A 24,526-nucleotide genomic window follows, 5' to 3' on the forward strand; every position below is an offset into this window, starting at 1 on the left:
GCGGAGAGGTTTATATAGAGAATGCATTTATTGAGTATTTATTTGGGGGGTTCTTATGTAGAAAACACAGTGGGCCAAGTGGAGAATGTATGTAGAAATGTCAAGTCTATGCCAGTCTTTCTCTCCCCATAATCATTAGGACATTACCACCACTTGTATTTGAATTTTCCAAGCACATATTAGTATTTGTCAAAATTGAGCATAACTATACACAACTTTAGGCCAACGAAACTTATTTAATGTTCCAACAAGGTGTCTACTTGATACAACTCAAACAAAAATGCCAAGCATTAAAAATTAGTAATAAATTGTGAGAAAAAAACAACCCGGCACATAAGAACATGGAACTATTTTTTGTGTGATTTATGCTTCTTAGATTGCTCTCTTGTTTGTCTTGCATAGTTAGAATCATACAATTTGGGTATGGTCAAGGTCTGTCATGGGAGATTTCCTACATATCTTATTGTTGCTCAAGTTGTTGGTACCAATTCAGCACCTCTAGGACTTCATCCAGGCTTTGATACCAATGTAGCATGTAGAAGAACTGCTTGTTTTAAGAACTGTGCAAAAATGAGACAATCAACATAGTTATCGAATCCATTTCATTAAGCCATGCAACATGGACGCAACTTTTTTGATATTGCCACCACAATCATCTACACCCTTTGCTATGTAATCATACACCTTTACGTATATGTTTTCTAAGGGTTGCCATATATAATAATATTTTAAAAAATTGTCTATCCCCAAGTGTTGCATTTTGTAAGACTCCATTTTCTCATTTTTAAATGTCATGATCAAACCAGCCTATGATCCCTTTTCAACTAATTAAATCACAAGCCCTCTTCTCATCTATAAGTTTCGTTTTTGGCATCTGCGCACTCATAAGGGCTACTAGCCTTCCATATATTGCACGGCACACACAGACTTCATGAAGATGTCCACCACCAAAGAATCCTCCATCGTTCCCCAATCAAATGGGCATCCAAATCACATTCTAGGGAGCCTTCAAATAGGCACCTAAACGAAGATCTTCATACAAAGCGGTGATTAAATTAACCAGTCTCCGAATCTCCCTCCATGGCACAAACATGCCTAGTACAACCATGCTAATCAAGAGAGGTAAAGACGCCTAAAAGCTCAAAGAAAACTACATATCCAAGGTTGACATTTTCCAAAAATTTCACCCCCAAGCCATGCAAGTTATGTAAGGCTTCACTTCTTTCCACCACCATTGCCATGCTTCAAGCAAGAGGGCTGATTAGCCCACCAATGCTTCAAGAAGAGATTCAAGAATCACCCAAATATATTCAACCATGCGTCTGGCCTCGCGGTTTACCAACGTACATGCTATACCAATTTTCGTAAATTCTTCCATTCTCATGGATAATCCAAACTCATTCATAAACTGCCTTATTAGCTAGCCTCCTTACACATCAACACTCAATTTCCTACCACAAGCCATGTGTAAGAGTCAAAGAAAGCAAACAAATAAGTATCAAAGAAAGCGGCGTGTTGGAGTCTTACCTCAAAGAAGATTCTACACGAGCACACCTTTAGCCCATTGCCCATGTACGCAACACCTGCAATATACATATGGGCTCTCCCTATAATGGGTACACCTTTAGTTGTACAACACCTACAATATACACACGGGCTCTGCATGCATAATAGACACATCTAGCAAGGATAGGAAGAATCAACAATCTCAGGAACGTGCACGAAGCCTTATTGTGGACAATTTCTAGATGGGCATACAATGGCTGGTGGCATGGCCCATGTTATGACCTATCATCTAGATTCTTCTCTAATCAGCAAGACCCTTCCATTTCCTCCTCTTCAAACACACCAATCATGAGTCTAAATAGCCTCCTCCATCCCCAATGGTTGACAACGCCAAATCCCTCAAGCAATGGAGATGTCTATCTCTATTGTGAATTTGGGCAAAGTCAGCATCAACATCTCTCAGCCTCTTAAAAAAAGAGACATCAAGTAAATATCAAGGAAAGCAGCCCAAAAGAGTCAAAGAAAGCAATTAAAATGGAGAAATCTTTGAGTTTGGAGGAGTACACACATAGGGCACACCTTCACCCATTTTCCATGCACATCACCTTCAAATTTCACTATGGGCATCACATTTTCTTTACCTCTTGCACCTCACGACATGCATGGACAATTGCACCTGCACAATTGACCTCGTCAATGCCAACCCTCCAGGCACATATTCGGACATACGGGGACCATGGTGAGTGTAAGGGTGGCCCATGGTACAACCGATCGCCTCAAAATCCATCCACCTTTCTTGCAAGAAGTTTCAAATCAACTCCTTCACTAGACAATAGTATTACTAACTACAACGTTGTTCACAACACTATGAACAATGTATTGCGCTAAGTCAGAATCCTAAATCCACCTTGCATGTCACTTTAATGGCTAAAAAAGGCATGAATATTAAGCATATTTTGCACACAACAAAGCCCCAAGTTATATAAGGATACATATCAAATGAAAGAAAACCATGACCTTGCATGCACCATGTAACTTATTATTTACTACATATTATTAAAGGTTTAAGTTCTTTATCCATATTGTTAATAGAAAATCTTCCCTTAGCTATTCTATATCATGCAAAGAAGAGAAACACTTGCGTCTTAATGATAATCTATCAAGGAAAAAAGTGATAAAAAAGGATTGTGAGGAGGTGTCATTTTTCACAATGTCCAGACTTCTATAAAACACTCTTCTTTTAAGGTACATTTTAGAAACTATCAAGTGCATCATCAACTTCTGAAAAAAAAACTTAGTTGTCAAATTAATCAGTAACAAACCTGAAAAAAAAACTTAGAAGTTGTCAAATTAATCAGTAACAAACCTTCTGACATTCTTGCTTCCATTATATTATTAACACTTATGATGCCCTTAAACATCCTTAAGGTTCAACCCTTGTTTGCATTGATAATCTTCATGAAAGGAGAAAGCAAGGAGCACCTTGTGAGTTAAGATGTTGAGGGTTTGGGAGACGGAAGCAAAGAAAGAGAAATATAAAGAGAAGGCCATAGATGTTACATAACTTAAAAACACAAAGATGGGTTAAGGGAGAAAGGAACACCTTGTGATGTGGGATGTGAGGAATTTGGGAGAAGGAAGCAAGGATGACAAACCCTCCGAGAATATTATAGATGCTACAGAACTTGAAAATATAGAGATGGAAGGAGGAAGCAAGGAGCACCTCATGAGTTGGGCTATGGATTCATGGGGAGGAGAAAGCAAGGTGGGGAAACCTTAGGATAAGCGAATGGATGTTGTAGAAATTTAAAGCATATAGATGAGAGATTTAGGCCACAAAAACACATAGATGGAAGCTTGGTAGGAGATTATGGGACTTAATTGTGGTTATGAGGACCAAAAAAGCTTGAGATCATAGATAGGCATGAAGAGGCTTTTGGAGGGATTTATGAAACCTTCTAGAAGGAAAAGCAAAAAGTTAAAAAATTTTAGGACACGTTGCTAATGTGAGATCCGGCCCATAAGAAGACTGATTTGAAAAGGTAATTAGGGAGAGTGACAAAGGCAGAGAGAGAGAGAGAGAGGTGGAGCGGGTAAGCTAGGGAGGACTAGAGGGACAAACTCATACTCTTCTAGACTGTAGGAAACACGCTAAAAAAATTAGGCCAATGAGCTTTATAGTACTAGTGCATGTGCACTCCACCTCTCCTCCCACTAGTCCACCACAAATCCCTTTCCATTAGTAAAGGAATTAAGAATTAAGCAAACATGCCTTTTTAGCATCCATATTCCCCATAATGAATTAACTTTTATATTTCTTAAGCCTTTTCTCACTAGGCCATGCGAGTGTAAGTGGCATGAGAGTGTTGACTTCTAGTTCTAGTTCACTTTTCTCATGTTACAAGCTTCATGCCTAGGGTGTTTAGACATGCTTTAGATGTTTATAAAAAATCAAAGATGCTTTTTACAATTAAAATGAAGAGATGAACAAGGCAAACACATCTTCTAGTTCTAGTTCAATTTTTCATAGACTTGGCCTTAATTGTCAATTTTCTCATGTTACAAGCTTCGTGCCCAAGTTGTTTAGACATGCTATACATATTCACACAAAGCAAAGATGCTTTTTACAATTAAAATCATGAGGTGAACAAGGTAAATACGTCCCTGTGGACCTAAGCTAGTCATTGTGGATAGAGCACTGCCAATCTTAATCCAAGTGATGAAGTGACGTTAGCAGATGCAAGTCTATGTGTTGGAGCACTTCATATAAACCAAAGTGTTTATTGGACCAAGGAAGATCTCTTTCTTGTGATTGTATTCTAACCAATTTTGCCCCTCCCAAAGAGTATTGATATAATTCAAAATGTAACTCCCTTTAATGAACCCTTTCTAGTCCTCTCATAAGATCTTTCATCCAATCCCTAAGTCTCAATGCCAAGACCTTGGCAATGATCTTGTCGGAGACATTGAGAACAAAATCTTTCATCCAATCCCGAAGTCTCAATGCCAAGGCTTTGGCAATGATCTTGTAGGAGACATTGAGAAAACAAAGAGCTCCCCAATTGCTTATAGATTACTTACTATCTCCTTTCTCTAGGAGTATAATATCCCCAAAATGCAACCCTTTACAAAGCTCGATATTCTTCAAACTTCAGAACGAACACCCTCCCCAAGCACTAGTATTTGTCAAAATTGGGCTTAATTATACACGATTTCAAGACGAGTTATTTAATGTTCCAACAAGGTATATGCTTGATACAAAAATGCCAAGTGTTAAAAATTACCAAAAATTGTGAGAAAAAAACAACCAAGCGCATAAGAACATGGAACTATTTTTTTGTGTGATTTATGCTTCCTAAATTGGTCTCTTGTTTGTCCTGCATACTTAGGAGCCATACAATTTGGGTATAGTCAAGGTCTTTCATGGGAGATTTCCTACATATCTTATTGTTGCTCAAGTTGTTGGTACCAATTCGGCACCCCTAGGACTTCCACCAGGCTTTGATACCAATGTAACATGCAGAAGAACTGCCTGTTTTAAGAACTGTGCAAAAATGCGACAATCAACATAGTGTTATCAAATCCATTTCATTGGGCCATGCAACATGGACGCAATTTTTTTAATATTGCCACCACAATCATCTACAACCTTTGCCGTGTAATCATACCCCTTTACGTATATGTTTTTTAAGGGTTGCCATATATAACAATATATTAAAAAATTGAGTATCCCCAAGTGTTGCATTATTTTTGTCATTTTAAAATGTCATGATCAAACCAGCCTATGATCCCTTTTCAACTAATTAAATCACAATTTGGAAGTGCAGATAGCTATGATCCATCTCACAAAGCAAACCATTACCCTGCTTTGCCAATCATTCTAATTTGGTTTGCACCCACAACCAGAACACACCAACATTACCCTGCCCCACAATGCCATTTGCATGCACACACTGGTGCAAGGCTTTGGAGAAACGCATCTGAGCACACACCAAAAAGCTATAAAAGCTGTGAAAAGTCATTACTTTATAACCAGCGATTCCAAAAGGTCCACTAGCTTTTTTCTACTATTTAAGAATAAGCCAGCATAATACAGACTGCTATAATGCAACTTCTTCTCATCAGGGTTTGTTTGATGAGCAAATCTCTTTCCACAAGCTTTCCATTGCCAAGACAACCGTAACCAACCAGTGTGCGCAGGATGACCAAAAATTTGAGACTGCACAATCATTTCACTCTCATATAATGTCCTAGGAAAGTGACCTTTTATAACCAAGAATGCCAAAAAGTGCATAGTATTTACGAAATTTTATTGCAATCACCAGTGAGCCTTCATATCTACACATGTTTTGCAATTACGGCCTTTGGTTAGCACAGCCTCCCACTCCTCACCTCTTAACTAGGACTTCTTGCTTTCTGCAATTTGGGACATGAACAAATAAATCAATAATAAAAAGTCTGTCATGGCAGTGAATGGAAACAAGATAAGACTTTCTGCCTACAGAGAGAGAGAGAGAGAGAGAGAGAGAGAGAGAGAGATTGTAACTAGATGCTAGATTCTTTTCTTTAGCAACCTTTCTATGTGGTTTCTTAGCACGAAAGAACTATCCTTTTATGAAGGCAGGCCAAAAAAAGAAATTATTTCAGCAAAATTAATTAGAAACGTACAGGTGAACGTGATAAGGAGTGGGATCTAGACGGCGGGCTGCGGCTCACGCTCCGTCGGCTGCTATGCCCTTTTGATCTCTGCAATCATCATCTCAACTTCATGCACACTCGAGCGTACAAAAATTTACTTGTTCAACTTAAGGAAAGAGCATATAAACTAATCCACTACAACATTATAAAATGTCTTTACCTTGGGAGATGGCGACCTTGACACAGACCTGGAACAAGATTATATGATTAATTGGGAGAAGAACAGAACTTGCAGCTGCCTTCACCTTTTTTAGTGTATGGCAAGAGCTAGCCACCAGAATTTTTCCATTTACCTGGAAGTTGACACAGAACGTGAACGGGAACGTGGCGAGAGAGAGCGCCCACGAGATCGGGACCGAGACCTTGACCTTGATCGGGAAACAGATGGGCCCCGGCTATCAGAACGGCTGAAAATGTGGCAAAAGAAATCCATCATTTCGAACTCCAAGCTAGCTTACTTCACAAACACCAGAAAGCTAGCTTACTTCACAAACACCAGATGGCCAGCCTCTAAAGTGCAAGCAAGATCCAACGACAGAATGTGTCCGGGTAGCGGGCGACCCCCTAAGGATAGCTTGCAAGACCTCCATTACTGAACCCGACCTCAGTTTCTATGGTTCTGGATGGCACCTTCGTCCAACAGAAAAGCTGCGAGGTCCAATGGTGGAGGTTAAGTCCAGGTCGTGAGCGGTTGTGAACAATCCCCTTGAGGGTGTCCATGACCTCATGGACAGCAGGCCCGGATGCAACCTCAATTTCTGAACCTGCTCTTAGTTTCTATTTAAGACAAGTATCCACACTTCCTGCACACACACACATCCATGCACACAAAATGCCACTGCTAGAAACTATGCACACAGGCACCGAAAAAAACTAAACAGCACTAAAGAAATGCAAGTAATGGTCGGGTCTTTAAGCTAATCATTTCTAAACCTAAAGTGAGGATGTGCTGAATAAAGCTTACCTTCGGCTAGGGCTGCCTGAGTAGCTTCTCTGTGAAGCCCCTCCTCTATCTTCATGTACCTGAAAGTGCCCATTAAATTAGCTTCAAGGATCTGTATGATAACACATTAGTGTAAGTAGATTATCTCCTCTTCTAGAAGCAGATCACAATATAATCGCATACCAAAGACCCAAAAAGGAACTGACCCGAATGAAAGCACGGGAATATCGATTGCGGAACTCTGAATCATCAAGCTTTCGAATCTGGGTCACACACGAAAGGCATCGTTCAACTCAAGGCCACCCTTGCCCAAAGTGGAGGTAAAGCATTCTGCCCATTCAAAAAGAAGCACCACAACCAAACACCACCCCCCCCCCCCCCCCCCCGCACATGGTGGCCCCCTAGAAAAAAAGGTTAAAAACAAAATAATTTACTTACTGCATATTTCATGTCTTCGTAGTTTGTGTAATCCACTAGCCCCTTGGTGCCTGTACACAGTTCAATCTCCTTAGCATTTACGGAAGAATTAAAAAGGAATTAATAAATGATGCACCATCTGTTTCAAGCAATGTTGAGTCTTTTACATTTATTGCATCATGTATACTGTACAGGAACCTTCCCTATAGTATTGTACATACTGTATAGGTTAGGGGGCTAAGTATGAGAATGGTATGCAACTAACACTTGTTGACACAACTTACAGTAAAACAGATCCTTCAGTCGTATTCTGACTTCACTACCTCTATCCACAACCAACAACAGGAGCATCATCCGACTTCATGGAATCTTCCTCGTAATCCATGTTTGGGTAACATCCTGAGCGACCTAAACACACAAGTATCATGATGCATGGAAGGTGGTCTCAGTAAGCATTTCTGTTTTGCTTTCCGTGAATTCACAAGAACTAGGTTTCCTCGTAATCCATGTTTGGGTAACATCCTGAGCGACCTAAACACACAAGTATCATGATGCATGGAAGGTGGTCTCAGTAAGCATTTCTGTTTTGCTTTCCGTGAATTCACAAGAACTAGGTTTTCTTTACGCTTTTGTGCTAAGGTTGATTTGATGCATACTCGTTGAAGGCTTATCTCTACGCTACGCCTAAGTTTTCATCTCGGGAAAAAAGTTTATGCTTTTCAGGATTTTGCTGACATGTTGGGGTACATGGTTCTGAGAGAGGGGGAAAGACGTGAGAATCACGCATGTAAGTGATGTAAAGCAAAAAACCTCAAGAGAACCTTATTCCTCTCGCGTTTGCTTAAGCTCAAACGCCCTACTCTTGACATGTACAGGTTGTGTGTAGGCAAGGGGTGAGTTGGTGAGTTGGTGGCCTCAAAACCGTGGCAAGAGGGCCGAATGCAGCCTCCGCAGTGGCTTGTGTAGGCGGAAGATGGTGTGATGTGAAGAAAAGCATAACATGCCAGCTTCTTACAGGGCAGCAACATGCAGATGTGCAGCTGAGCATTGGGAGAGAGTGAACCAGGGTGGCCAGCAGAGGGGCGAGCAATCAAATCATGCACATGATGTGTGCAGGCGTTCGGGTATGGACTGGACATGGGGACTGCTGGGCGCTACCTGCAGGGAGAGAAAAGCACAAGTTGCAATTATTAATGATGTTTCAAAAAAAAGCATGCATGTTGTTTTTCTAAGAAACCTTCTAAAACAGGCCGATTATAGCTAACTTTGGGGGCGCCTGTTTTTTAATAGAAAAAAGCAGCATGGGCTGGGCTTTTTTTAATGGAAAAAACTAGAGGCTGACTCCTTTGTTAAAGCATGGGACAAAAGCGCCGAGAGGCGGATTTTGCAACCATGGGTAAGTTTTTCCTTGCCATTATTTTCAGATTTTCACATGTGAAGTATGTTTGTTCCTCCCGCTTTTTTGTGATTTCCAGAATCAGCATGTATTTTATTATGACACGCTAGCAGTAGAAGGATCCCTTTTCTCCTTATTCATGGCAAAGATTACCTCCCTTACTTTCTGAGATGATCTTTTTTGATCATGAGAAAGAACAGATCGCTGCTAGGGAACTCCGCCAGGATGTTTAGGAAGTAACAACGGGAGATTCAGCATCTGGTGCGCTGAGAGGGAGTGTTAGCACATTCATCCCCAGTTTCTGCCCATGTTTGGTGTCCTTTTGGTCCCTTTTGCATGGTCCTTGATTGTGGGCTAGCTACCCCTTATTTACATATTTTTCTGGGATTTTTCAAAGCCTGGATGCATTTTCCCAGTCAGCCAACTGTCAGAATATGCAGCGGAGATGATGACCAAATCTGGGAACACAAGAGCAAAAACGCAGGCAAAAAGACAGCACAAGAGAGAGACAGATGTAGGCGTGTAACTCTGCTCTATATACACAAGAAGATCCCGAGATATGATACAAATAAGGCATGGGGGCTGAGGACCTATATATACCTCCCTGGAAGGGCAGTCGGCCAGCACTAAAAGTGTCCACGACTGAGAAAAGAGGTCCACGACTGCATAAATGCAGTCGGCCAGCTATCTGATGCCCACGACTGGTAAAAGGCAGTCGGCCAGCAGCCCTGAAGCCCACGACTGATGAAGATCCAGTCGGCCAGCACTGGGGTGCTCCCGACATCATCTGGCAGCCCTCCCAAGCCTCAGAAAAATGGGAAAAAGTAGGGGGAAAATACGGAGAGTGAGGAAAAATGGGAAAACACCTCATAAGGGCGGGCACACCCACAACAAAGGCCCTGGTGTATAAATCTAGACAGGAGATGACTTCTAACACCCCCTCTCAGCTCCTGGCTGTGTGACCAACCACTGGGAGCTGGGGTGCAGCCTGAGCAAATCCTGAGAGAGCGACTTCGTGAAGAGGTCCACTGTACTGTCCTCCGTCGAACAGAACCCCAGCAAGATGTCATCAGCAACGATTTGTTCACGAACAAAGTGCCTCGGGATGACCATGGGTTCCTCCAGTGGAAGCCCAAACCTGCAATGTAACCTCCTCCTGCTCCGTAAAACTGCTCCTGGGCCATAAGTAGATCTCCTCGTGTCCGGATCTCCTCCCCAAACCGAGTCACTCCAACCGTGGAGTCGGACTCCATCCAACAATCCCCCTCCTGTGTAAAAGAGTCTCTGATCCTTCGCATGCCGCAGAAACCACAGGAAACGCAATCCTGCCTCCCAAAGAGACATCTGCAACCAAGAGCTCAACTGCCTCATCAGGAAGCTCCCGTCCAATCCGGTGTCCATCAACCAGATCAATGAACCATACAGCTTCTGAGTCACAGAGACATCACACTGCTCACAAGGATCAACACCTGTTACGGTGCACAAGCAAGTCCTGAAAACCTGATGAAACCTGTCAACCACCCCCTCTGAATCCGGAACCACAAAGCCTGGAGAAACCACCTCCTTCTGCAAGTAAGCACCTGCCACCTGCCTGGCTTTCCGAAAGGTCCCCGTGGAAAGAACATCCTCAACTACTGGAAGTTCTATGTCCCGAACACGACGAGACATCAGAGCATAAGTGACCTGTTCAGCTTCCTCTGACTCACGAACACAAGAACTACCAACCTCAGTACTGGAAAGTTCCTGCCAACTGCTGCCATCTACTGGTAAGCTATCCACCACCTGGTCTCGGAAAGCCCGTACCTGCAGCGTATCCACACTTGAGTAGCCATTACCAAACTGCCACTCATCACAATCCTGAGGACCTGGGAGAGAGAGTGCTGAAAGCCTGTAGACTCCATTCTCCACTCCGCCTTCCCAAACCACTTGGCCTGTTGCTTTGTCCCGGAGAGCAACAAAATGCTCATCAAACTCCACCCGTACGCCAGTCTTGCAAACCTGATGCACTGACAACATATGAAAACCAAGAGCCGGAACATACAACACCTGGGAGGAATGCTTCCCCCCTCTGCCATCGGGAACTATCTCCATCCTGCCCTCACTGTGAACTGGGATAGTGGACGTATCCCCAGTAAGAATATGACCAGAACACCTGCAGAGATCCTGTAAACTGGAACGGAAAGGAGTCATGTGCCTGGAAGCACCACTATCGAGAATCCACTCCCGAGTATCCGTTGCGGAGAGTCCTCCAATCTCCTCCCTGCCTGAAGAAAATGAAGCATCGGTGTCCATCACCTCCAGGTGCACAAAAGCCGGAGTCTTCATGATTGCTGAGGAGTCTTCACCCTTCTCGGTCTTCCGCTTGGGACACTGCCTCCAGTAGTGGCCTTTCTCGCCACAATCATTACAGGTCCTCTCTGCCTTTAGTTTCTCGCGGTCAGCGTCGGACATCTTCTCAAAAGACTTCTCCGATGAAGCCTTCCCCTTGCCCGAGTTACGGCCTTTCGACCATTGGCCAGTAAAGGCCTCCGAACCTCCACCCTAAGGAGGGTTCGTGAATCGTTCCTCCTGGTCCAGGACCATGGGCACAAGCTCCTCCCACGTGATGGTGCTGAGCCTGCCACTGGTAATCAAAGAGGAGTAGAATGCTGAGTACGAAGAGGGCAAATGTGACAGCAACGTGATGGCCATGTCCTCTGACGATATCTCCTTCCCAGCTTGGAGAACTTCCTGCTGAAGAGCCTGCAGCTTGTTAATATGCTCCCGCATCGTCGACGACTTTGCAGGGCTCATAACCCGCATCTGTACTTCCAAGGAAATCCTCTTCATGGACGATACCCTGTTATAAAGTGAGGCCAAATGCTGCCATATACCTCTGGCCAGCGTCATGTGCTTTACATGATTGATTACCTGTGGTGTGCAGTTGAGGAAAATAAACGAACGGACCCTGGCGTTGACGCGATCCCACATCTGCGTCTGGGCCTCCCGGTCCTTTCGGGTTGACGGTAACTCCCCTTCCTCTACTTCCGGCCGTGGAACACCAACCACGACGAAGTCGGCGAGATCGTAGGACTCCAGAACGGATTCCATCATCACCTTCCATATGCCGTAGTTGCTCCCGTCCAACTGACGGTCCACCGGAAACGTGGGGAGTGTCGGGATCTTCACATGTCTCTCGGCCATCTCAAACAGATCTGCCATAGCAGGGATGTACTCTGAAAAGGGTGGGTGGGTGGGAACAAAGAAGAACTGATACTTGCAAGTGGCTGTCCAGCAAATCAGCCCGCCTTCCTCTTGCTTCTCCTCTTCCCGATCAGCCCAAAACAGTCCACCAATCAGCCACAAAACAGCCCCCCTCTTGCTCACACCAATCCCAAGACCTATCTAGAGCCTAGGCTCTGATACCATGTCAGAATATGCAGCGGAGATGATGACCAAATCTGGGAACACAAGAGCAAAAACGCAGGCAAAAAAACAGCACAAGAGAGAGACAGATGTAGGCGTGTAACTCTGCTCTATATACACAAGAAGATCCCGAGATATGATACAAATAAGGCATGGGGGCTGAGGACCTATATATACCTCCCTGGAAGGGCAGTCGGCCAGCACTAAAAGTGTCCACGACTGAGAAAAGAGGTCCACGACTGCATAAATGCAGTCGGCCAGCTATCTGATGCCCACGACTGGTAAAAGGCAGTCGGCCAGCAGCCCTGAAGCCCACGACTGATGAAGATCCAGTCGGCCAGCACTGGGGTGCTCCCGACATCATCTGGCAGCCCTCCCAAGCCTCAGAAAAATGGGAAAAAATAGGGGAAAAATACGGAGAAAGGGGGAAAAATGGGAAAACACCTCATAAGGGCGGGCACACCCACAACAAAGGCCCTGGTGTATAAATCTAGACAGGAGATGACTTCTAACACCAACTTTATCATGCCTAGTCGCCTAGTTGTAGCATGTCCAGTCGGCCAGCCCTTTCTACCTATAAATAGGTGGGCTGGCCTCTCACTTATTCATCTTGCCTAGTCTATCTTTTGCTCCCTCACTTATGAGACTACTTCTGTCTCTTGCTTGGGACTCTCTCACTTCAGTATATTCAGCATAGTTGCTCCATATCTCTCTCTTGCACTCTCTACTCAGCACACTCTAGTGCTCATTTGCTTCCACTCTGTGCACTCTTTCACCTGACCCTCCAAAAACACATTCCTCCAAAAATAATGTGGGCCCCCCCCTCCAAAAGGCCACGACTCTCAAACAAAAGCTTTTTTTAACTTTTAAGGTTTTTAAAAACCTTTGTTCCCTCTTATGGTTTTAATAAAACCTTAGTCCCCTCCACACATGGGGTTGTTTTAATAAAACCCTTGCCCCTAGGATCACCTTGACCCCAAGTATGAACATTCAAAATATGTCTTACACACCATGCCCACACATATGCTGCACAAATTCAGAGGGTCATGACAATTCCCAACTGGATGGATCCGGGGAGTGTCAACGCTTTACTCTATCGCCGCCCACAGTCAAGTCCAAATTTAGTGGGCCCTATCTGAGGTCTTCTCCTACAACCTCTAGAGGGAAGCGAGACTCCTACACACTCCTCTCTTGCTCTCAAAAAGTGATGAATCTGTCTCGGGCCACACTATGCAAAAGCAATCCTGTTGGGAAAATCGGAGTTCATGTGTTGAACAGCTCTTAGAGGTGTAACTGTGTAAGTATGTGTGAACAGGGGCTTAAAGCCCCTAGTGTGTTTGTGTGTGCCAGCAGTGATGCCATTGGTTTAGCCAAGTGTCATTGTCCCAAGAGTAGAGTGTTGAGAGAGAGAAGGCATTCAACCTATAAAAAGGCAATGTACTTTGAAGGTTGACATATAAATCGTAAGCATTTCATTGTACGTGCAATACTCTCTTGAGCTTCGTTCTCTTTCTCTCTCTACTTCTCTCTCTCCATCTACATGACAGTCATGGATATCTGCTTTCATTCTCCTTAGCTTAGGCTTCTGTAACACTAAGCCTAAAGACTACAATTGGTATCAGAGGCTACCGCCTTTCTGTGCATCCGCACCTTCTAGCCGTCCTCACGCTTCTCATTCGTCTGTCTACCCAGCCCGCACTCGCTCAACACCTTCTTCGCCGTCGTCCCTGGGCGGCACTAGTGCCCACAAATGCTGCACTGCCGCCCAGCCTGACTACCATTCGGCCAAAGCTTGTGATAGCGCCATCCAACCCAGCCGGCTATCTTGGGAAGGAGAGGGAGGAGGAGGTGGGGGAGAGTTTGGGCTGAGCCACAAGAAGCACCGCTTACTAATGATGCTTTCCCAGCGACAACCAGTTTTCAGCCCGTTGGGAGTTCTTTCCATATGAAATTTGTTTGAGACCTCTTAAACGAGTTCAGCTCGTCACAACCTCTTCGGCATCCTCTTTGGCGGTCCAAACTACCTCTGTGCCGAGCCCACCTCGTCGTCCATGCTCGTCGTCTACTACATGCCTTATAAAATGCTCACTCTGCCTTCCATGTGGCTCCGTCTGCAACAACCCTCAGTCACATGGCTACCACCACATCTACATATAGCACTCAAGACTCCTGATATGTTGCACGTACAACCTCTCCAACGGATGCTTCCACGCCTTTTTGATATGATGCTTCTACACCATCTAGTTGCTTCTGCTACATTCAGAGATGTCATTAGTACATGTCCAAAATGAAGGGGAAAAGCAATCAAGTGCACTTTCTGCAATTGAAGATTCTAGAAACTGAAGATTCTTATGTGTGGTCAAGCCCCATTTGCAAGCTTGATTGTGATATGTTGCATCATGTCAGGAATGGCCATTGGGATCTTTTACATCACGTGGTGCTAGTGAGCCCAAATCACCTTAAGTATGAAGGCATATTCCTCACGACACCACCCTAACTCCGTAGGGGGGATTGTTGGGAATATCGGAGTTCATGGGTTTAACACCTCTTAGAGATAAAAGTGTGCAACTCTGTGAAAAGGGCTTATAGCCACTAGTGTGTTTGTGTGTGTAAGCAATGATGTCACTAGTTTAGCCAAGTCTCATTGTACCATGAGTAAAGTATTGAGAAAAAAAAGGCATTCAGCCTATTAAAAGGAATTGAACTTTGAAGGTTAACATATCTATCATAAGCATTACATTGTAGGTACAATAAAATCTCTCTCTTTAGCTTTGTTCTCTTTCTCTCTCTACCCCCCTCTCTCTATCTACACCACAACCATGGATTGCTAAACTCGCGAAACTCAAGATACAGAAGACGGTGTGAGCATTTGTGTGACAGGATCCTCCAATACGAATACTTCCGCTGCATGTTACATTGGTATCAGATTCAGCTTGTCCACACACACCGTATCCTAGCGTGAGGGCATCCTTGGATGGTCAGATTGCGTTCTCGCACGATCACCGACTTCAACATCATGTCTACAAAGGAGAGTACCCAACCATCAGCCGGAAGAAGTCTCCCCCGAAGGAGACCTTGCTCTTCTGACTACAACAGACACCACAGCTCTTCTTAGAGCTCAGAACTAGCTGCCCATGGACCGTCTCCAACTCTTGGAGGCAGCAGCAGCACGTCCTCCTCCGCCTCCAGCAGCCCCCAACTACATCTCCCTCTTCTTTTAGATGGAACAACAAAGGAGAGAAGACGAGGCCCGAAGGAGAGAAGAAAAAGCAGAAGCAAAAGCAGAAGCACGAAAGCAACAAGAAAAAGAAGAACGACGGGACTATGAGGAAGCCCAACGCAGGATCGACGAAGACCGGCGTCAGGCTGAACTCGTCGCTCAGGAGCACCAACGAGAGCTCGATCGAGAACGTATCTTACTCGAGCACCAAAGGGAAAAGGAGGCCAGCAGTCCGCAGCATCAACTACCATCATTCGCAATCAACCAAATTTCAGTAAGTATGATGGTAAGTGTGATTATTTGGCAGTTCATCAATTTATTCATCAATTTACTGCTCATTTTCCATTAGCTAGGATCACGGATTCTCAAGATAGAGTCCATATAGCGGCTCCCCATCTCACTGGTGAGGCAGTCACTTGGTGGCAACATTGGTCTAATCTTTGTACAGACCAGACCACAGGTGGCACAGCTTTTAGCTGGGATACATTTGACCATGACCTGAAGACCAGATTCCTCCTGCCCCAGTACATGACCGGTCAAGCAGATGAGTTCTATGGACTCAGACAGAACGGATCCCCAGTGCTTCAGTTTTTCGGCAAGGTTATTACTTTAGCACAGCAATTAGAGCTCTCTGTGCAAGCCAAGATGGAGCAATTCATTCGTGGATTGGATCCTAACATTCGGTTCACAGTTTGTAACTTTGAACCCAGTACATATGACCGGGCTTTGACTCTCACTCAGAATGAAGAAATGAAGATGAACGGAGACAAGCCCAAGCAGTCATCACAGTCCTGTACCAAACCCCAACCGGGGAAGGGTAATTCGTCTTCTAAAGACACTAAGACAAACAACAGTCCTAGCTCTAGTTCAGGGGGTAAGGAAACCAAGCCTAAGAAAACCCCGGAGGAAAAGACTCAAGCAGGCATCACTAAAGGCTATCTTTCTCCAGAGGAGCAAAGACAGTATCACTCAGAAAACCGATGTTTTTTCTGTCATACCATTGGGCATGGTAAGAGAGATTGTCCAAAAAGGCAAGCGGAGCAAGTCTCCAAAGAGCCTTCTGCCACAGTTGCCGCCGTATCCCCCGCTCCTCCAGACCCGCTTGCTACCACCAATGCGGTTCAAATCTTACCTTCTATGCATCCCATGCCATCCGTCGTACTTGATGCTAAGCAGGAGGGTGAGGCGACAACCACACAGAAAAGCCTGATTCGAGCTTATGGCTCTGCCAAGGACCGACATTTCATAATCCTTTTTGACATGGGCAGTTCTGAGGACGCCATCTCTCCCCAGTTGGCTACCAACATGAGCTGTACCTTAGTGCCCTATCATTTGGAGGTAGATGGGTTTACACCTGGTCTCCGCACCCACATATCTCAATGGGCACAAAAGTTTTCTTTTCAAGTTCAAAAGGCCTCATTCCAACAAGATTTCATTCTCTCTCCTCTTTTAAGATGTGACATGATCTTAGGAATCCAGTGGTTCCGTCAGTATGAACCTATTCCCAATTGGGGGCAGGACACCTTTATTATCTCTAAAGGTTTTCATAAGCCTGTCATGATTCAGGGGGATAGGAGCATTCTTGGCATTCCTATGATTTCGCATCTCCAGGCCTGATAAGCTATCCGCAAGGGAGCAAAAGGAGTATTGTCTCTAAAGGTTTTCATAAGCTTGTCATGATTCGGACGGATAGGAGCATTCTTGGCATTCCTATGATTTCTCATCTCCAGGCCCGATAAGCTATCCGCAAGGGAGTAAAAGAAGCATTGATTTATACTCAGACAGCTTCTATCTCATCGATAACCACTGTCTCATCTTCTTCAGTCCCTCAGTTGGCAGATCTCCTTTCTCATTCAGACATTTTTAAGGATGATCTCCCACCCAGTATCCCACCCTCTCGTCCTGTGGATCATCATATCGATTTGGTCCCTAGGACAGAACCTCCTAGCAAGTTTCCCTCTTGTCTCTTGAAGACTTTCAAGGGCAAGCTAGAACAACAGTCAGTTCTTGAACATTTGAAACATGTTCCTTATGGACGCATTTTCACAGTCACCTCATACCACCAAGCACTTAAGTGGCTCCCAACAATGCGAAGTGCTCAGTGGAGTGATCAGCACACTAGACAGGGTCAACTCTTCCACCAGGTTGGAGTAATGATCAAGTACATCTCTGGTCAGTATAACCCAGTAGCAAATGTTCTTAGTAGCAAGACCAACATCCAGACCAATCAAGAGTCTACCATTCTCAACATCTCTGAAAAAGACTTAAATAGCATAGAAGATCAGTATGTCGATTCCGTTGAGTTTGGTACTCAACCCAATTTGGCCCTCAATTTTGAGTCTGGCCATTATTCAGTTTCACATAAGTTTAGACGAGATGTCCACTTCAAGGAAGGGGATTGGGTCTATCTACGTATCATGAAACAAAGATTGAAACAAGTGGGCAAACGTTGTCCCAAGCTTTCATTCCGTAGTTTTGGACCTTTCCCAATAGTTAAGAAGTTGAGTGATGTCTCCATGAAGTTAAAGTTGCCTACCAGTTGGACAATGCATGATATTTTCCATGTTTCTTGGCTAAAACCATATGTTGGACCATAAGTGTTTGATGTTTCAGATGAACAGCAACCAAACATGGTAGACGAAGCAGAAGTCATCAAGCCCGAGCAAATCCTTCTTCATCGTTGGAAGCATGGTTTCGGTCGACGGATCCGTCAATTCTATACGAAATTCCGAGATCGAGGTACCAACGAAGCTATATTGCTAGACGAGGAATTCTTTCAAAAGTACCCCCAGTTGTTGGCGGACTACTTGGAAGCCAAGAACCTGTCGCCAAGCTAAGCAGGAGGGAATGTGACATGCACTCTGCACTATAGTGCATGGTGACAAACTGGCTCATCATCATTAGTGCAACATTGTAACAATATTAGTACCATTCAGGATGATATTTGTCGTACGCCGCGACCCCATTGCAATCCTCAGTCCACGATAAGTCATGCACGAGCTACGTAGGTCATTCTCAGCCATAGCAAGTCAATCAGTCAGTCTAACTCCTTTAACCCACTTAAAGAGACGCATTCATCCATATACACTCAGTAGAAACCTTAGGGTTTGCATTAGAAAGCATCCTGCATATTGCACATCATTCATGCATAGCATCTAGACCATTGCAGAAACCCCAGATATCATCGAGTATTTATCAAGATATTTACTAGAACTTTTCTGGTATTTTTTCCATCATTTTCAGCATTTTTCACATCATTTATGCATGTATGTTGGACATGAGCAGTCGGCCAGCTCAGTAGCCAGCCGACTGGCTCCTTGTGTCCATATAAATAGAGTCTTTGCATAATCATTCACTCATTCAATCATATTCAGCAATCAGCATTCAGGCGCATCAGTCTTCAGCCTTGCATTCACTTCAGCCCTACGCGTTTTGGAGAAGCGTGTCATCCTACAGCTAGAGGAGCATCAACGCTTGTGCATTCAGCCCTCCATCAGCAAACGCGGCAGTTCTCAACATTCAACCATCAGTAAACCTTGCGTTTTCTGCATCCATACAGTTTTCAGCATTCATCATATCATCGTTTTGCTCCAACCACTTGGTGAAGGTAAAACGCAGCATTCATATTCATTTACAGCATTCATACTCAGTCTAGAACAGTCCCAAACAGCCCCTCTCTCAGCCCTAGCTTTGCATCCCTCCCTCATACCATTGGGAAGAGTGCATAAGCTCGAGATTGGACATCTTTGGTGTTTCTACAGCAATGTACAATTGAGCCCAACACTTGGTCTTCAGAGGTCTTGCGTTTGGCTTATCGTCAGTCACACCGTCAATCTCTTTAAAGATAATAAAGCAAATACTATCTCGGTAACGGGATAGAGGGCCCTTCAGTGGGTAATTCAGGACCCCATACAGAGTACAGTTCTCATATCTCTCTGAAGTTTGAAGTATTAAAGTGGACTGCTAAACTCACGATACAGAAGACGGTGTGAGCATTTGTGTGACAGGATCCTCCAATACGAATAATCCCACTGCATGTTAGAACATGTAGTCATGAAATATTTATGGTTTAGCTTCCTATGTATGTGTACGCTAGTTGTATCTATGAGATCCTAGCTACAAAGAAGCATGTTAGGCATTTGATGGACCTTGGAGAACCAAATGCATTACATAATGCCATGGACATTTGATGGATCTTCGAGAGCCAAATGCCATAGCTTTTGTAAATTTCAAGTACATGTAAATAGATGCGGTTTCTTCCAAAATATGTGTTCAAATGTATACTTTTGTATGCATGTCGTATTTTTATTTGCATGTATTGTTTTGTTTGCGTAGACAATGCCTGGATTTTATTGCATGAGAAGCTCATGGATTTGGAGACGCCTGGATTGCACCCATGGGTTAGTATGTTGCATAATCTATCATCAGTTAACTTGTATTGATGGGTTGGTACAGGAATAGTTGCTATTTTGAAGACAATCCACACTTATGCGAATTTTCTATCTCCATACATGCATGCATGACAATTTAGCTATGTATGGTTGATGATCTTCTCCATGATGAGAAACCCGCATGCATGCAACATTCATGGTCAGGGACACGATGCATGTGACATGCATGGCTAGAAACTTCCAGAAACCCCCATGCATACAACACGCAAGCTTTTCCAGCTACATGCATGCATCATGCAATACTTTAACTTTTCATGCACCTAAAAGTGTGCAAGGCAAGTTTACTTTTCTTAAAGTAAAGCATGCAAGCTCACTTTTCCCCAAAAGAAAGGCATGTAAGTTAACTCAAAAGAAAAAAACTAAACTTTTTCTCATCTTTAAGCTACACGAGTTGCTCTTTCAATTATAGCCATTCTTGTTCATCCAAAAGTTAAGCTCAAACCTCTCCCTACCACAACTTTTTATGAGCAATATCTTCCACTCCTTCTCTTCATCTAGGCACCTCCTCCTAGGCTGAATACAGCTCTATATATTCAGAATCTCAGCCCCTTTTCAACACACTTCTTGGCCTTTGTTTATTGCTCTATCGAGTGCACTTATTGTAGAGTATTTTTCCAACCATACCATAGTTTTTTCTCTCTCCAAAACACTAAGAAGCTGGTTGAATTCTGATTTTTTTGAGAATTGAAAGTCTCCGTTCAAGCTAGAAGAAGAAGACTATTCCCAAAGATTGAAGTTGTGGAAGAATCATCTTGGCTCTAGTTGCTCCAAGTTCTATGCGGGAGAACCCTTGCGAAGTGCTGGGCATTCTTCTAAGGCTAATTTTCAGCCACTAGGTGGTTGATCTTATTGAAGTTACGCTACATTTCCAGAAACCAGGATTGCTAGGCAATCTCGGTGAAGGGTGTTGAGCACCATATTGCTAGGTTGTAGTTGGGCTACTTGTGGGCAAGTAAAGTTTTTGTAAGTTGTTTTCATGTTCAATCATTTTGGAAGAAAGAGTGGTGTATGGTGGCTGGGCCAAGCCACCATTTTTATGTACTTGTGAAATTCTTACTCCCTTAAGGCAATACATATCCTTCAAGGGGGGGGAGGGAACCAACCCATCTTCTGCTCCCTAGTGCAATATCATTTCTTTTCAGTAATTCCAAATTGTATAATCAATTGTTATGGCTATGTATGCGGGATCTGGCAGAGATCAAAGTATGATGATCTCATGATTTCAGTACTAAATTCTGTATAACCATGCACCCGTTTGTGTGATAGTGGTATCAGGGGTCCAGTTCTCCTACTTTGCATAAATCTTTTTACGATACTGGATAAGACCATGAAGGAGTCATTATTCGTGAGGGGGGTTGGGATTCTAAGGTAGCCCTCGTCTTATTGTCACACTCCGAAAGGAGGTACCAACGGTTTTGGTGGCAGTGAGCGTGTTGGAAAGACCTTGTGGCCCTCCTGTCCGTGTAGGGGAACTATTGAACCCTTGCGGTCTATTCCGTATCACATTTAGACGCGAGTAGAGACTGGTCTTGGGTGTACAGAATTGTGTTGCAAGCAAAGCATTGTTTTGGACGGCTTTGACGGTATTTTCTTTTTTTTGAGTTGTGTTCCCTTACTCTGCTGAGGGGAGGGCAACTCCAACAGCCACCATGAGCAATTCTCCACATCACAGTGAGGCTATGTTGCAACAACTACAGTCTGAAGTGGCTGAATTGAAGTCTATTTTGGCCATCCCAGAAATTCAGCATACTCTTGAGTCTCTAAAGAAGAGGCATAGAGAACCAACACTTCATGCCTCTCAAGAAGCCTCTTCAAGATCCCATACCCACTCTCACTCTCATGCCCATAAACATACTCCGTCACCTAGCCACAGTTCTTCTCCTCGTAAAAGCCATTCTCGCTATCATAAAAGCCATGCCGAATCCAAAGCCCGTTCTCCTTCTCCCACTAAAAAGCCCTCAAAGAGATTGAAGACTTTCAAGGCTAGGGATAAAGATGTTAAGTTTGAATCTTATAATGGTAAACGGGATAAAGCTCTTTCTTTTATTAGACAGTTTGAGATTGCATTTGTGAATGGCAATTTTGTAACTCCCTTTATGAAGATTTGTTAATGAGGAGAAGATGTGAAAGTTTGAAAGTGGTCTCCAACCTATTATTAGGATGAGCCTGAAACTCTATCCTAATAATACCTTACAACACATGGCAATTATTGCCGAAACTTTGCATTCAAAGGGCACCCGCAGAGAGCAAGAGTTTAGCTCGTACAAAGCTAAACAGAGGGAAAATCAAGAGTTGTCCAAGGGTGGACAACAAGCTAGAAGTGCAGAAACAAAGCAAAAAAAGAACGGGTTTGACAAAAAGAAGCCGAGGGATAGGAGCAAATCAAACCGCCTTAGTTCTGAACAACTTAAGGAGTACCGTGAGTAAGATAGATGCTTCCAATGTGGTAGCAAAGACCACATGACGAGAAAATGTCCTCAAATTCTTAATGATGAAGCCACCCATGCAGCCCCACCCTCTTCTAATGCAGTACCAGATATTCGAGGCAACCTCAGCTGATCCAAATAGCTCCACTTTGTTAAAGTGCTTGGGATAAATTGCAAGATAAAAATGCTTTGTTTTTGTTTGATCCGGGTTCTACTGACAATTTCATTTCTATTGAGATGGCAAAAGCACTTAAATTTTATACTGAGCGGTTGGGTTTGAGTATGCATGCAAAGTCTACTTTTGAAGGATTGAATGCACATGTAACGCTAGGGGTTGGCAAGGTTCGCATTCAAATTAGAAACCACGGTGATCATGAGGAGTTCCTCAAAGGTCCCACCTCTTCGGGATATGATGTTTTACTTGGCATGCCTTGGCATTTTTGCATGCTTCCAGTACAAGACTTTAAAAAGACGCTTACACTTACTCATAAGGACAAGCAGTATTGTATTCATGTATGCACTACTGTTTCAACTATTTCCATTGTAGGCCATATTGCCATTAAAAAGTAAATAAAGAAGACTATTTGTTCTTACTTGGTTTTTATCAAAGAAAATTTCAAATTAAGTCTAAAGATAAAAGCATGTCACATCTAGACAACACTAGGGCAGATTTTTTATATCATTATGAAGATTGTTTTGCAGATGCCTTGCCTGGGCAACTTCCCAGGCAGCATCCAAAGAATCATTGCATTGATTTGATTCCTGGGAGCTCACCTCCAAATCAACCCCCTTATAGGGTAAGTGCAAGTCAACAAGAAGAAATCATGACACAAGCCAATGATCTTCTTGATAAGGGTTTAGTAAAACCGAGCTCATCACCTTATTGCTCACCCGTTTTGTTGGTACAAAAAAAAGATGGTTCATATAGAATACGCATTGACTACAGGGCCTTGAATAAGATAACCATCAAGAATCAGTTTCCAAAACCAAGAATTGATGATATCTTGGACAAACTCCAAGAGGCATCTGTTTTCAGCCGCATTGATTTGAAAAGTGGTTATCACCAAATAAGAGTAGCTCCTCAAGATGTACACAAGACAGCTTTCAGGACTACATTTGGATTGTATGAGTATTTAGTGATGCCTTTTGGTCTTACTTGAACCATGTTAGACATTTGATGGATCTTGGAGAACCAAATGCAATACATAATGCCATGGACATTTGATGTATCCTGGAGAGCCAAATGCCATAGCTTTTGTAAATTTCAAGTACATGTAAATAGATGGGATTTCTTCCAAAATATGTCTTCCAATGCATACATTTGTATGCATGGCTTATTTTCATTTGCGTGTATTGTTTTGTTTGTCTGGACAATGCCTCGATTTTATTGCATGAGAAGCTCATGGATCTAGGGATTAATGGATTGCACCCATGGATTAGTATGTTGCATAATCTGTCTTCAATTAACTTGTATTGATGGATTGGTACAAGAATAGTTGATATTTTGAAGGCAACGCAGTCTTATGTGGGTTTTCTATCTCCATGCATGCACGCATAACAGTTTAGCTAAGTATGGTTGATGAGCTTCTTCTCCATGATGAGAAACCCCCATGCATGCAACATACATGGTCAAGAACTCATACATAGTTAGAAACCCCCATGCATGCGACATGCATGGCCAAGAACTTCCATGCATGTGACATGCATGCCCAAAAACCCCATGCATGCAACATGCAAGCTTTTCTAGCTACATCCATGCATCATGCAATACTTTATCTTTTCATGCACCTAAAAGTGTACTATGCAAGTTTACTTTTCTTAAAAGTAAAGCATGCAAGCTCACCTTTTCTCAAAAGAAAGGCATGCAAGTTAGTTAACTCAAAAGAAAAGAATGTCAACTAAACTTTTTCTCATCTTTGGTCTTTCAACTATAGCCATTCTTGTTGATCCAAAAGTTTACCTTAAACCTCTCCCTACCACAACTTTTATGAGCAATATGCTCCACTCTTCTCTTCATCTGGGCATCTCCTTCTAGGCTGAATACAGCTCTATAAATTCAGAATC

General features: G+C 43.4%; 1 protein-coding gene across 6 annotated transcripts in view; it reads right to left on the bottom strand.

Annotated features, from left to right (window-relative positions):
• Positions 1-5,515: 5,515 nt before the first annotated feature.
• The window catches only part of LOC147603342 (serine/arginine-rich splicing factor SR30-like), a 52,886-nt gene continuing 33,875 nt past the window's right edge, over positions 5,516-24,526 (bottom strand). For 5 of the 6 annotated variants that reach the window (XM_086796602.1, XM_086796599.1, XM_086796601.1 and 2 more), the window contains exons 8-14: positions 7,586-7,635; positions 7,354-7,410; positions 7,169-7,227; positions 6,498-6,611; positions 6,365-6,392; positions 6,175-6,252; positions 5,516-5,922 (exon numbers count right to left, since the gene is read on the bottom strand). In XM_086796602.1, the coding sequence (XP_086652728.1) occupies positions 5,902-5,922; positions 6,175-6,252; positions 6,365-6,392; positions 6,498-6,611; positions 7,169-7,227; positions 7,354-7,410; positions 7,586-7,635 (407 nt within the window). In that variant the 3' untranslated portion in view covers positions 5,516-5,901. The remainder of the gene's footprint in view (positions 5,923-6,174; positions 6,253-6,364; positions 6,393-6,497; positions 6,612-7,168; positions 7,228-7,353; positions 7,411-7,585; positions 7,636-24,526) is intronic. The other variant, XR_015265621.1, reaches the window with a different exon arrangement.

Source organism: Cibotium barometz, chromosome 64 (assembly GCF_041138505.1).
Source record: "Cibotium barometz isolate CiBa-2024 chromosome 64, ASM4113850v1, whole genome shotgun sequence".
Taxonomy (NCBI): domain Eukaryota; kingdom Viridiplantae; phylum Streptophyta; class Polypodiopsida; order Cyatheales; family Cibotiaceae; genus Cibotium; species Cibotium barometz.